The following is a 15,642-nucleotide window of genomic DNA, read 5'->3' as shown; positions in this document are numbered from 1 at the left end:
TCTTATTTGCTAGCAAAGGACATGGGACAGGATGTTTTACTCTCCTGCTCTGGTTTTCCTGTATTGCTTAAATCTGTTTAGAGAGAAGAAAAATAAACAAAGTGTTTCTGCTGGGCAATTTCTATAAACTGAAGCAACTCCAAAAATGAAAATGAAAAAAGTCTGTGGAAACAATATTTTACTGCATTAAAATAATTTTCTTTTAATAAGTTAGATATTTCCTGTAGATTCTTCCCCTGAAAACTTTGCATACCACGCATGTGCAGCCTGCAGCACATACTAATGTCTGCACTGATAAAATGTGTGCACTTAGACACCCCAGATCAAATGAATTCCTCTTGAGCCTGTCTTTTCCCAAGCACAACTACAACTGTGGAAGCTTTTTGAGATGAATTTCAGAAAAACGATCATGCCAACCTTGAAGGTCATCTTCTGGATTTATTCAGAAATTCAAGGTACATGTATCACAACTAAATGTGTCCCCATTTGCATGTACAAACTGTGAGGACTTTTTTACTGAGGCAGACATATCCTTGTAATCTGTTATGTTCCATTATAGCTTTCAAAGAAACTGATTTTGCTCAAATTTCACTTCACCCCTTTACAAAGGAATCAGTAGTTCATTGATCTACTAAAAGGTATGTCATTGGTTGACCCCTCTAGATTCCCTCTATGTCCTCCACGCTGCTCTCTCTGCCCCAGATGCTGTCCTGTACGGACAAAAGACTCTCTTCTTTATCCAACCTTAGTCAGGCTCCTTTGAGACCTCTTCTCGCCTAAGCCTCAATCTTGGCCCCATCCTTGATGGGCTTGCATAGCTCAGTTTCAGTAAGAATCCTGCTAAATCAGTTTAAACAGAACTGCCCACTCATATCTGATCACTCTCAACATATGATCAAGTTCTTCATTTGCCACCTCTGATGTATAAGTCCTTGGCCTGCCTTCAGCAAGAACCCTGTTAGGTCAGTTCAGCAAGAATCTCTGGTGGCGCAGTGGTTGAGAGTCTGCCTGCCGATGCAGGGGACACGGGTTCGTGCCCCGGTCCGGGAGGATCCCACATGCCGCGGAGTGGCTGGGCCTGTGAGCCATGGCCGCTGAGCCTGCAAGTCCGGAGCCTGTGCTCCGCAACGGGAGAGGCCCGCGTACTGCTTAAAAAAAAAAAAAAAAAAAAAAAAAGAATCTCCCTACTTCTCATGTCTCCCCTTAGCACTGTTCCATCCACTGATCATCCTCTCACCCTCAATTCTGTTCCCTAGCTATAAATCCCCAGCTGTCTTTGCTGTATTCAAAGTTAAGTCTGACCTTTCCCCCCATTGTGATAGTCATTAACAACTACTGCAATAATCCTGAATAAGTCTTCCTTACCATTTTAACAAGTACCAGAATAATTTTTTTTCTTTCATAAGCCTCAATGGCCAATGGAGTGCCCTAGCAAGAGATGGGATGGAAGGAGGAATGGAATATTTGGATATTTATTCCCCTGGCTTCCCCCTAGATGGCCCATCACTCAAGTGAAGTTCTCAGCTCCTGACAGGAGGCCCTCCCTATCTTCACTGCCATAAACTGCTCCCTGTCTTGCCCCTTCAGGCCTAGGGTTGGTGATGGAGCCGCATTATTACTAGGCCCAGAGATACCATACTGTCCCTCTCCCTGTGGTTTTTCATTATTTTGTGAGATATTAAACTCTCCTCAAGGTATCCTAATTTGAGGATGCCATCTGTTTCCTGCTGGTTTCTCCTAATACAGATATCATCATAGCAGATTTCTTATCTTCTAAAGGCTATTAGCTCTTTCTAAGAAAAGAAGGCATGAATACAGAATACAGTGAGATTTCCATGAGTGACTTAGTGACTTAAACAAGGTGACCTTGCCAAGCTACCACTTCTCCCTCCTCTGGTTATCTTCATAACTACGGTAACAGTGTTTTCTGAAACACATTGTTTCCAAGTAGAATCTCTAAGCATTAACAGGGATTATTTTAAGAAACACCCAAGGGGCTTCCCTGGTGGCGCAGTGGTTGAGAGTCCGCCTGCCGATGCAGGGGACGCGGGTTCGTGCCCCGGTCCGGGAGGATCCCACGTGCCGCGGACCGGCTGGGCCCGTGAGCCATGGCAGCTGGGCCTGCGCGTCCGGAGCCTGTGCTCCGCAACGGGAGAGGCCACAACAGTGAGAGGCCCGCGTACTGCAAAAAAAAAAAAAAAAAAAAAAAAAGGAAAAAGAAAAAAAAGAAACACCCAAGGAAGCTAGAAGTAAAAATTATGCTAGTTGAAACTAACTATGCTAGAAACCTAAGGCAGAAGAAACTCTGCCTTTATTTCTATCTAGTACTTAATCTAGTACTTAATTTACAGTAACACTTCCAATAAATGCCAAGAGACATTGTTTAATAATACCAGATACAAGCCTGGTAACCCAAAGACAAGCCTGCAGAAGGCTACTTCTGTAAGTAATCTAGAGCAGTATTTGTCAAATTCAGGTTGTAACAGACTGTGAAATCAATTCAAGGGGTCATAACATTTTTTTAAATGACACATACTACACATAATAATTACATAATAATGGAAATAAAAGAGAAGAGTTCACCATACATAGTAAAGGTAAACATAATTTCACCAAATTTTTATTTCACTTTTTAACATACCTATATTTTAAGTCATGATGTAAAATGTATTCCTTATTGTGAGTTGCAGTCAATAAAGTTTGAAAGTCATTGGTATGAAGAAAATCCCTTTCAAACAATATGATTAGAAGGCTAAAAGCATGTTCCTTCAGCCAAGAGCCTCATTATTTTTTATCTCAGACCTCATAAAAAATATAGTTTATTTCATCACCCTGTACAAGCACTTTTATAACTGAAATAGGGAATTCCCTGGCAGTCCAGTGGTTAGGACTCGGTGCTTTCACTGCTGGGGGCCCGGGTTCGATCCCTGGTCAGGGAACTAAGATGTTGCAAGCCGCGGGCACAACCGAAAACAAACAAACAAAACACACACTGAAATAAAAATTTTGTGAAAACAATATTTATTCTTACCACATGATGTACTATGACATGTATTCTATTTCATTTCTCTTAAATGATGATTGCAAACCACAGCTTGAAACGTACTGGCCTAGAGTATTAAGAGGGTCAGTCTGGAGAACTCTGTTCACATTACTCTGTTCCTCTCACAGATGCCTTCCTCGGTGTTTACCTAATTTCCACGGTGGTAGCAAGCACTCAAAACCTTTTCCTTCTCAGGTTCCTGTGTAACTACTACATGACTTCTGCCACCTAGTTGCTCCAGTGGGAGAGAAATGCATGGATTAAGAAGCAGAAAAAAAGTATGGAGCAGATGTGGACACAGGCCATCCACACGTCCCTGCACTCACTGCCATGACACCCTGAGAGCAGCGTCACTGCAAACACCTGCAGCTCATGGCCTGAGCGCCGTGGAAGCAGCTGAGCCAGCACAGATGGGAGTTGGAGGATAAATATCCCAGCCTCCTTGCCCTTGCCCTTGCCAAGTCCACCAGCAGGACTGATTAGCAGCCACCACCAGCAGCGGCTGGAAAATACACCCTGCACTGGCTACCTTCCCACACCTTTTCACTTCCCTGCTCAGGCTTCCTGGAATCACCTCCCACACTAAAGACTTGCATTCAAACCTTTGTCTCAGGGTTTGCTTTTGGGTAAATGCACACCAGTGTAACACAGTGTCGTTTGGAGCCAGGGCTGCAAAGATGAGAAAGGCCTGTCCTATAAAAGCTCGTAACCTGACAGGAAAACCAATGACTTTTTTTTTTTTTTTTAATGTAAAAACACAAAACAAAACTTCACTGTTTTGGGAGGAAAGGATGAAGCAACAAACTGACTTAAGGATCAGCGAAGCCCCTATAGATGACTTGTTCTACCCCAAACACCTCAAGGACAGAGAGCTCCCCCTCAGGAATCAGCAGGTGATCAGTGTTACAATGGGTGTGGTCCATGTTCACTTCTCTGTAGGCTAGTGCCCTGGTTCCTCATACTAACTGTGATGCTTTCCATCTTACATACAGGTTAAGAAGAAGGGAATTTTTATTTCCTCCAAAGAAACAATTCTAGTCTTCAGCTAAAAATAACCCATGTAGTATGGAAAATATAAAGGGAGAAAAACTATTAAGTTCTTGATGATGTGTTAACAAAATTATTTGCAAGTCAGCTTTGACCTTTTTCTGTTCCTATGAGGTCTTTGGGAGTGGAAGCAAGTACTCAACCCAAATCTTTATTACAAGTTCTGATGATCTGCTGATATTTTCATTCAAAAATTATTTTTTAGGGACTTCCCTGGTGGCACAGTGGTTAAGAATCCGCCTGCCAAAGCAGGGGACACGGGTTCAAGCCCTGGTCTGGGAGGATCCCACATGCTGCAGAGCAACTAAGCCCATGCACCACAACTACTGAGCCTGAGCTCTAGAGCCCGCGAGCCACAACTACAGAGCCCATGTGCCATAACTACTGAAGCCCGGGTGCCTAGAGCCCATGCTCCGCAACAAGAGAAGCCACAGCGATGAGAAGCCCCGAGCACCGCAACGAAGAGCAGCCCCCGCTCGCCGCAACTAGAGAAAGCCTGTGCGCAGCAACAAAGACCCAACGCAACCAAAAATAAATAAATAAATGTCATGCTTTTAAAAAAATTATTTTTTAAATGTAAAGTCTACTATGTGTTCACCTCTGTGGCCAACACTGTATATCAGGACTTTTTTCAGAATCAAACAAGAAGCCTGTGGCTAATTTTCCTCTGCCTCCCCCGTTTTGGCAAATATTTCAGCAAAGGCACAACAGCAGCAGAATTCCTTCTCTCAGGAAAGGAGTCACGAGAGCTACAGGTGAAGGGTGTCCTTGTACTGAAAACAGCTTCTCCAACGTGCCAGGTACACCTGGACCTGAGACTAGACTACTCACCCTGATCCGGCAGGAAGTGATGGCAAAGCTGAAGGGACATTAGCCTGGGGTTTTTCTTTCTCATTTTGCTTGAAGAAGGATTTGGCTTCTTTAGATGTAGCATCCACTTCCTTAGTCACCCTGTACCAAGGAAGGAGACACCAACTTTACAAGAGGAATAAAAAGAAAGAAACAAAATCTAAGAAAAGGGCATAAATAACAACAAGGAAAAACACACGGGGCTTCTATAAATTCTGGCTGCTGAGCTTTATGATTAAGGTGTACTGTAACAGTTCTAGATAAAGACATTTTCCCCTTATTAATTTAACAAATGAAACAACAGCATATGTAAGTCTGATGTCTCTCAAGTCCCCTCCGTTACTTCTGTCAGCATGACAGTCACCACTGAATCACACAGTCCACGTGGGTCACCGATGTGAAGGCTGAAAAGGGCTCTTCCACTGCACCTCACACGCAGATGAGCGCTCACACTTAAGTAAAAGTTGGAATGGGGAGATGGAATATTTGGGAGAAAAACACTGGCATTATTTCAAGGAGAAAAGCAACAGTATAAACAATTGGGAATACTCTAAAGAAGGCTCCTGCTCTATACCTAACTGCCCAAACATGAAACAAAATTCCTTAAAACCGCCAAATAGGCAGTGATTTAAGGGTGGAAGAAAGCAACACGACTGAGAATCCTGTCCAGTTTCAAAACTGGAAAAAATGCCCTCAATAAAACTAAGTCCTCACCAGGGAAGTCCCTGCTTTTCTTTAGTTAACAATAATCTTTTGATGTTCCTACTACGTGGTTTGCAAAAACTCCTATATATCCTGGCTCCTCCCTGACCTCTTCAGAGCAGTCCCTCAGAGTCATCTGAGAGGTTGTCTTCCAGGCTTAAGTCCTCTTCAAGTCCGTCAAATAAAACGTAATTCTCCGGGAAAAAAAAAACAAAACTGAGTCCTAAAGCAACAAATAAAAGTATTAATGGTGCCTGAAATTTCAGATAAAGAAGGGAAATGCCTAATGCCGGCCTAGGTTTGCCAAGTCAATAAAAACATTTGAGGAATTTTGTTTAAATGCCAATCTGTCTGTCGGAGGGTCCAAGATTATGGTCACTGTGTTATCACGAGTGTTCAAACAGGTCATTCAGCATAATGACAGATGAATCCTATAAATTCCAGATTTGCAGGAATAGAAGTCTCTATCGTTTCTCTTCTTCCTTCTACGCTTCTTAGGACCAAAACCAAAATTTCTCTTTAAGAACCATCTCACTCCTGCACTCAGTACTGTGTCACCCACACAAGTGGCACAAAATAAGAGGTTGAGGGTTTTACATTAAGAATCTTCACTGGCAAAGACTACCTTAATCTTGAAGGATGACTTCAAACAAACAAACGAATACTCTGTTACTCCCCTACTCAAGTTCTTATGATGGCTCACTATTACTCAGAGGCTCAAATACAAACTGCTGAACGCCCCAAATCAAGGTCCCCCCCAAATCTGGTCCTACTCTGTATTGGGCTTAATTTGTGTGTCCCTCTATTCTAAGTAAACCTCTCAGTACTAAGAGTCAAGAGTCAAAAACAAGAGGAAGAATTTATATGATAGATTAGACCACCATTCGGCAAATATTCACACCTTCCCTGTGGACCAAGAAGATACTCCCCTACCCTACCGATGCTGAGCTTGGATACATGACTTGCTTCAACAGTCAATGAGATGTTAGCTGATTTGACAGGAAAAGAAGCTTTAAATGTATTTGTGCTGTTTCACTTGTCCCTTGAGTTCCTCCCTTTAGCCATAAGAACAGTATGCCTCAGGGAGCTGCTGGTCTAAGATGGCTGAAAGACACATGCTGCAGATCTGAACCCAACAAGCAGCTTGGAGACCAGCCTAGATTAGCTGAACCCCAGATATCCAGGAACACATGTTCAACAAATAAATTCTTATTGGTGTACACCACTGTGTTTTGGGATGGTCTGTAGCATTTCTGTAGTAGCCGCTAACACATTTACATTTCATGAGTGAGAACACTGATATCTAAGGGGTTAAGTTATCTAAGGGGTTAAGTTAAGTAGCAATGCTACAGAGAGCCCTTCAGTAAATTCTATTTCCCAAAGATGGTTGCCACAAATTTCCCAACCTCCATGCTCTTCCAGAACCTGACACTACCCCAATGAAAGGGAGAGTATATGTCACCCGCCTTGAAACTGGGTGGGCCTTTGCGGCTGCCTCGACTCACAAGATTCAGTGGAAGGGGCACTACATGACTTATAAGGCTCACTGAGAAAAGGTGATAGAGCTTCCAGGTGGCTCTCTCTCAAGAATGTACCTCTGAAACCCCAAGTTACCACACAAGAAGTCTGGCTGCCCCGAAGCCGCCATGCTGGAGAGAATACATGGGAATACCACTGAGAGAGAGATACCTAAGGAGCCCGTTCCAGACCCCAGGTGTTTCTTCCTGGCCCAGGCACCAGACATGGGAGTAAATAAACTTTCAAGATGGCCCCAGACCCAGCCACTAACTACAACTGCATGAGAGGCTCTGCACAAGAACCATCTAGCTGAGTCCAGCCACCCCAGAACTAGGAGAAATTACAATAAAACAACTGTTTTAAGCTGCTGAATTTTGGGGTGATTCCTTACACTGCTATAGAGACAACCAACATAAACCTACATCCAAACCTGAGGCTTAATGCAGAGTCCCAGAGCACTGGCCTAGAAAGTTGCTTTAAATCTCCTTGCCCTGGGTAGAATCTGGAGAAGAACTGAGATGGCTTGTGAAGAACAAGTGGAAACTTCCACTTGGAAAAGGTGCTTTGAACTCTACTCCCTACCAAAACCCTGCCAAACAGTGGTAAACAAATTTACAAAGGCAGAACTACACAAGGATAAGAACAGGTATAACAGGAGAAAGAGGTCAATCAAATTTTTTGAAGGTAGAAAGCAAACACACAAGTAAAAGTTGACTTAAGTCTTTGTTTGCTCTAATCTCTCAAGCTGGTAGCCATGTGAAATGGCCAACAAGCAAGCAGTATCCTAGAAAGGCTCAGTAAATGGAGATACCAGGAAACTTTGAAGGTTGGGGAGAGGAGTGGGGCTAAAACTAGTTGAAAGTTTGTATCAGGAGCGTCTAGGTCCCAGATCCCCTTCTCTACCTTATACCACAGGCTACTGACCCCTACCCAACCCAGAACCCATTACTCGTTGGAGAAATGAAAATCACGTAAGTTCCAGACTCAGATGGCAGGGCCGAAGTCTCATTCTCAAAACGGACAAATTAAATGAAGATGTATCTATTCACTCTTCCTTTGCCACAGCAATCTCAAGGGCTATGTGTTTCCTACGTGTTTCAGACGGCTGAGTTGTAAGATGTAGGGCTACCCAACCTGTGTTGGACTGTGTACCAGTAAGAAATAAATATGTGTTATGCTATGGACTTTCTGGGTTTATTTGTTACCCCAGCATAGCCTAGCAGAGCCTTACTATTACATCAATTTAACTAATAGGAATTTCAGAATAAGAAAATATGGGAAGTTATGAACAAAAAGAAAAATTTCCCAGAAGTTTCCACAAAATGAGTGTTCCACAGGATATGTGACCCAGCAATTTATTTTATTTATTTATTTTTAAAAATATTTTGGCCGTACCATGCAGCTTGCGGGATCTCAGTTCCCCGACCAGGGATCGAATGCAGGCCACAGCTGTGACAGTGCTGAATCCTAACCACTAGGCCACCGAGGAACTCCCACGACCCAACAATTTAAAAAGATCTATAGAGCTTCCCTGGTGGCGCAGTGGTTGAGAGTTCACTTGCCAATGCAGGGGACAAGAGTTCGTGCCCCGGTCCGGGAGGATCCCACATGCCGTGGAGCGGCTGGGCCCGTGAGCTATGGCCACTGAACCTGTGCGTCCGGAGCCTGTGCTCCGCTAACGAAAGAAGCCACAACAGTGAGAGGCCCACACACCGGAAAAAAAAAAAAAAAAGGATCGACAAAAAGGCATATCATTATGAAACTTTAGAATGCTGGTGATGAGAGAAGATAAAGATCAAGTAGCCCAAGTCATAGGGAAAGTAAAAAAAGACTTTATGCAAAGTATGTTTTGTTTACTTGTTTTACCACAGTACCAACAAAACTTTTCTACCAGCAACCTAAGACAATTCAGTGGAGATTTTCTGAAAAGCGACCTAGATGCAGGCACTGTGTTGAACATGAGACATATAAAAAGATATGACATTGTCTCTGCCCTGACTGGCTCACAGTCCATCAGGACAGCCAACCATGAAAACAAATCATAACAAAACATGATATATAGTAAGTGGCATAAAGGAAGCATGGAAAAAAGTATAAATTGTGGGAATATCTCTATTAATTTCTTACTGCGAAAGTCTTATTCATGGACTTCCCTGGTGACGCAGCGGTTAAGAATCCTCCTGCCAATGCAGGGGACACGGGTTCAAGCCCTGGTCCGAGAAGATCCCACATGCCGTGGAGCAACTAAGCCCATCTGCCACAACTACTGAGCCTGCGCTCTAGAGCCTACGAGCCCCAACTACTGAAGCCCGCGCCCCTAGAGCCCTGCTCCGCAACAAGAGAAGCCACCGCAGTGAGAAGCCTGCGCGCCACAACGAAGAGTAGCCCCTGCTCGCTGCGACCAGAGGAAGCCCACGTGCAGCAACGAAGACCCAATGCAGCCAAAAATAAAATTAATTAATTAATTTTTTTTAAAAAAGTCTTATTCATATTCACTAGGAAACAAGTTCTTTAAACTGGAATATTTCTCTCAGGGACTTTGATAAATGACACAAAGTAAAAATAAGCAGATTACTGTATATTGAAAATACGCCTAGAAGAACTCCACTTTTAACAAGCAATAAAAACAGATTCGCAGGAATCCCCTGGCGGTCCAGTGGTTAGGACTCGGTGCTTTCACTGCCGGGGCCTGGGTTCAATCCCTGTTCAGGCAACTAAGATCCTGCAAGTCAGGCGTTGATCTAGATGCAGACGGGGTGGGGGTGGGGGGGGATTCGCTATCAAAATACCTTCAAGTAGGAGAACAGTTAAATTATAGACCACTCCTAATGTACGAGAGGGAACCCTGACAGGAAAAGGCCCATCATTAGCAACAGTTAATTCAAGTGCTAGCAGAAGGAATTCCATCTTAACTTCATTTTCACTTAATCAGAACTTCCTGAAAAGTCTTTATTTATGCAGAAACTTTCCATGACTGGCCTCTTCCAAAAGGTGAATCATTTAGGAAATTCTGAGCTAACTGGCTCAGCTGGTTATATGATAGGGAAGGATAAAAAATACTGTATTTCCTCATTCACCAAGGTTAATAAGCTACACATTTTTCAAGTGGGAGAAAACCGAAACAAAAAGGTAAAAATCCTAAATTTAACAATTAACACATAATTAGAAAAAACCCAAAAGACTAACTGTGCTAACACTACCTTATGCTTACACTTACAAACTCCTCCCAGTCATCAGTAGCTCTTTCTCACATTTCTTAACTTGATACAAAGACAAAAAGGAAAAGCAGAATAATGACATCAAGAGATTAAAAGATATGCTCAAAATCCATTTACCAACTTTGCATCTTACTGTCAAAATTCAGGCCCTTCAAGTTCCTACATGAGGGCTCCTTATAATACTTAAATTCAAGTATAAATAATTGAACTTCTTAAAAAATTCCTGGCAACATGACAATTATTAACAGAATTTTTGTTTTTTTTTAGGGAGAAGGCGTTACACAGAACTTTCACTTGTCACGTTATACATCTCTGCACGTATGTGTTTAAAGTAATAAGCATATATTACTTTTGAGTATAAAACATATGTGCGTGAGTGTGTATATTTATGGAAAAAAAGTTTCTTTGTTCATACTGCTGTTTTTTGATAGACACGGTGCTGCCCTCTTCTGACAAATGATAGAAACAGCAGGTTCTCTGAATACTCATCCAGTATTTAAAACAATCACCCATTTGCTTTAAAAAAATGAAAGAGAAAAAAATTTAAAAATAGAAAATTTGTCAGTCAACTATATTTATAAATATTAATAAATCCACAAAATTTAATTTGATCAGGAAATTTAATGATTTATCATAACAACAGTTATTCACCAGCTTTTCTTATTACTCTCTGTGTAAAGTCAATGGTAAAGTTATAATAAATCTTTCTTAGATATCCTATATGACACATGGGAAATAATGCAAGCCAAGAAAAATTTCCAAAAATTTAAAACCTATATTCCCAACGGTATATTAAACACTTTCTGTATTATTTTTGTAGGACTTCATTTCACTATCAGTGTTCTACTAACCTCTGTTGGATAGCTCAATACTTCCCAGTATGATTTCTGGCAGCAAAACACATTCTTTCTTTTTTTAAAGAGATTTCCCTTTTATTTTTGTTTGTTTGTTTGTTTGTTTGTTTGTTTCTTGCGGTACGCGGGCCTCTCACTGTTGTGGCCTCTCCCGTTGCGGAGCACAGGCTCCAGACGCACAGGCTCAGCGGCCATGGCTCACAGGCCCAGCCACTCCGCAGCATGTGGGATCTTCCCGAACCAGGGCACGAACCCGAGTCCCCTGCATCGGCACACGGACTCTCAACCACTGCGCCACCAGGGAAGCCCCCTTTTACTTTTTAAAATTAATTAATTAATTAATTTCTGGCTGCGTTGGGTCTTCCTTGCTGTGCGCGGGCTTCTCATTGCGGTGGCTTCTCTTGTTGCGGAGCACGGGCTCTAGGCACGTGGGCTTCAGTAGCTGTGGCTCGAAGGCTCTAGAGCTCAGGCGCAGTAGTTGTGGCGCACGGGCTTAGATGCTCCGCAGCATGTGGGATCTTCCCAGACCAGGGCTCGAACCCATGTCCCCTGCATTGGCAGGCAGATTCTTAACCACTGCGCCACCAGGGAAGCCCAGCAAAATACATTCTTAATTCACATCATCAAGATTTATTTAATGGATCCCTAAAATGATTATATGGGAAAAGGGTGTCTTTGCAATGGAGAATTCTGACATATATTGCCTAAGTAGTCTAACTTATTGCCACCAATAATCAGTGTTAATGATGTGATGTACGGACGAGGACAAAACATCATCAATGTAGTATTTTTGTCTAAAGTGATTAATATGAAGTTAACCATGAGGAAACAATGCAACAACCCAAACTGAGAGACACTCTACAACACAGAGGGACTCTTAAGACTAAATGACTAAATGCAGAGTCAGCTCTACCCACCACCAGTCCCTCCCATCAGGACACTTACACAAGCCTCTTAGATAGCCTCATCCACCAGAGGGCAGACAGCAGAAGCAAGCAGAACTACAGTCCTGCAGCCTGCGGAACAAAAACCACATTCACAGAAAGACAGACAAGATGAAACGGCAGACGGCTATGTACCAGATGAAGGAACAAGACAAAACCCCAGAAAAACAACTAAATGAAGTGGAGATAGGCAACCTTCTAGAAAAAGAATTCAGAATACTGATAGTGAAGATGATCCAGGACCTTGGAAAAAGAATGGAGGCAAAGATTGAGAAGATGCAAGAAATGTTTAACAAAGACCTAGAAGAATGAGAGAACAAACAGAGATGAGCAATACAATAACTAAAATGAAAACTACACTAGAAGGAATCAATAGCAGAATAACTGAGGCAGAAGAACGGATAAATGACCTGGAAGACAGAATGGTGGAATTCACTGCTACAGAACAGAATAAAGAAAAAAGAATGAAAAGAAATGAAGACAGCCTAAGAGACCTCTGGGACAACACTAAACGCAACAACATTCGCATTATAGGGGTCCCAGAAGGAGAAGAGAGAAAGGACCCAAGAAAATATTTGAAGAGATTATAGTCAAAAACTTCCCTAACATGGGAAAGGAAATAGTCACCCAAGTCCAGGAAGCGCATCGAGTCCCATACAGGATAAACCCAAGGAGAAAAATGCCAAGACACATAATAATCAAATTGGCAAAAATTAAAGACAAAGAAAAATTATTGAAAGCAGCAAGGGAAAAACAACAAATAACATATAAGGGAACTCCCATAAGGTTAACAGCTGATTTCTCAGCAGAAACTCTACAAGCCAGAAGGGAGTGGCAGGATATACTTAAAGTGATGAAAGAGAAAAACCTACAACCAAGATTAATCTACCCAGTAAGGATTCGATGGAGAAATCAAAAGCTTTATATATAACTGATTCATTTTGTTGTGAAGCTGAAACTAACATACCATTGTAAAGCAATTATACTCCAATAAAGATGTTAAAAAAAAAAAAAAAAACTTTAGAGACAAGCAAAAGCTAAGAGAATTCAGCACCACCAAACCAGCTCTACAACAAATGTTAAAGGAACTTCTCTAACTGGGAAACACAAGAGAAGAAAAGGAACTACAAAAACAAACTCAAAACAATTAAGAAAATGGTCATAGGAACATACATATCGATAATTACCTTAAACGTGAATAGATTAAATGCTCCAACCAAAAGACACAGGCTTGCTGAATGTATACAAAAACAAGGCCCATCTATATGTTGTCTACAAGAGACCCACTTCAGACCTAGGGGCACATACAGACTGAAAGTGACGGGATGGAAAAAGATATTCCATGCAAACGGAAATCAAAAGAAAGCTGGAGTAGCAATACTCATATCAGATAAAATAGACTTTAAAATAAAGAATGTTACAAGGCACAAGGAAGGACACTACATAATGATCAAGGGATCACTCCAACAAGAAGATATAACAATTATAAATATATATGCACCCAACATAGGAGCACCTCAATACATAAGGCAACTGCTAACAGCTGTAAAAGAGGAAATTGACAGTAACACAATAATAGTGGGGGACTTTAACACATCACTTACACCAATGGACAGATCACCCAAAATGAAAATAAATAAGGAAACAGAAGCTTTAACTGACACAACAGACCAGATAGATTTAATTGATATTTATAGGACATTCCATCCAAAAACAGCAGATTACACTTTCTTCTCAAGTGCGTATGGAACATTCTCCAGGACAGATCACATCTTGGGTCACAAATCAAGCCTCAGTAAATTTAAGAAAATTGAAATCATATCAAGCATCTTTTCTGACTACAACACTATGAGATTAGAAATGAATTACAGGGGAAAAAACGTAAAAAACACAAACATATGGAGGCTAAACAATACGTTACTAAATAAACAACAGATCACTGAAGAAATCAAAGAGGAAATAAAAAAATACCTAGAGACAAATGACAATGAAAACACAACGATCCAAACCCTATGGGATACAGCAAAAGCAGTTCTAAGAGGGAAGTTTATAGCTATACAAGCCTACCTCAAGAAACAAGAAAAACCTCAAATAAACAATCTAACCTTACACCTAAAGGAACTAGAGAAAGAAGAACAAACAAAACCCAAAGTTAGCAGAAGGAAAGAAATCATAAAGATCAGAGCAGAAATAAATGAAATAGAAACAAAGAAAACCATAGCAAAGATCAATAAAACTAAAAGCTGGTTCTTTGAGAAGATAAACAAAATTGATAGACCCTTAGCCAGACTCATCAAGAAAAAGAGGGAGAGGGCTCAAATCAATAAAATTAGAAATGAAAAAGGAGAAGTTACAACAGACACCGCAGAAATACAAAGCATCCTAAGACACTACTACAAGCAACTCTATGCCAATAAAATGGACAACTGGAAAAAATGGCCAAATTCTTAGAAAGGTATAACCTTCCAAGACTGAACCAGGAAGAAATAGAAAATATGAACAGACCAATCACAAGTAATGAAATTGAAACTGTGATTAAAATTCTTCCAACAAACAAAAGTCCAGGACCAGATGGCTTCACAGGTGAATTCTATCAAACATTTAGAGAAGAGTTAACACCCATCCTTCTCAAACTCTTCCAAAAAACTGCAGAGGAAGGAACACTCCCAAACTCATTCTATGAGGCCATCACCCTGATACCAAAACCAGACAAAGATACTACAAAAACAGAAAATTACAGAGCAATATCACTGATGAATATGGATGCAAAAATCCTCAACAAAATACTAGCAAAACAGAATCCAACAACACATTAAAAGGATCATACATCATGATCAAGTGGGATTTATCCCAGGGATGCAAGGATTCTTCAATATACGCAAATCAATCAATGTGATACACCATATTATCAAATTGATGAATAAAACCATATGGTCATCTCAAGAGATGCAGAAAAAGCTTTTGACAAAATTCAACACCCATTTATGATAAACACTCTCCAGAAAGTGGGCATAGAGGAAACTACCTCAACATAATAAAGGCCATAAAAAAAAATTTTAAAAAAAGACTAAATGCAGGGACTTCCCTGGCGGCACAGTAGTTAAGAATCTGCCTGCCAATGCAGGGGACATGGGTTTGAGCGCTGGTCTGGGAAGATCCCACATGCCACGGAGCAACTAAGCCCGTGCGTCACAACTACTAAGCCTGCGCTCTAGAGCTCGCATGCCACAACTGCTGAGCCTGCGTGCCACAACTACCGAGGCCTGCACATCTAGAGCCCGTGTTCCGCAACAGGAGAGGCCACTGCAATGAGAAGCCCGCGCACCTCAATGAAGTGTAGCCCCCACTCGCTACAACCAGAGAAAGCCCACGCACAGCCAACGAAGACCCAACGCAGCCAAAAATAAAAATTAAAATTAAAAAATTTATTTAAAAAAAAAGAACATTTTAGAATAACTAGGGAAAGA

General features: G+C 41.5%; 1 protein-coding gene across 6 annotated transcripts in view; it reads right to left on the bottom strand.

Moving 5' to 3' along the window:
* The window catches only part of CFDP1 (craniofacial development protein 1), a 138,166-nt gene that overhangs the window by 105,651 nt on the left and 16,873 nt on the right, over positions 1–15,642 (bottom strand). For all 6 annotated transcript variants that reach the window (XM_079908557.1, XM_079908555.1, XM_079908558.1 and 3 more), the window contains exon 5: positions 4,922–5,041. In XM_079908557.1, coding sequence (XP_079764683.1) covers positions 4,922–5,041 — 120 coding nt within the window. The remainder of the gene's footprint in view (positions 1–4,921; positions 5,042–15,642) is intronic.

The sequence above is a fragment of the Stenella coeruleoalba genome (genome assembly GCF_951394435.1).
Source record: "Stenella coeruleoalba genome assembly, chromosome: 20".
In the NCBI taxonomy this organism is placed as follows: Eukaryota; Metazoa; Chordata; class Mammalia; order Artiodactyla; family Delphinidae; genus Stenella; species Stenella coeruleoalba.
The sequence above is the reverse complement of the archived record's forward strand: the minus strand, read 5'-3'. Positions and strand labels throughout refer to the sequence as shown.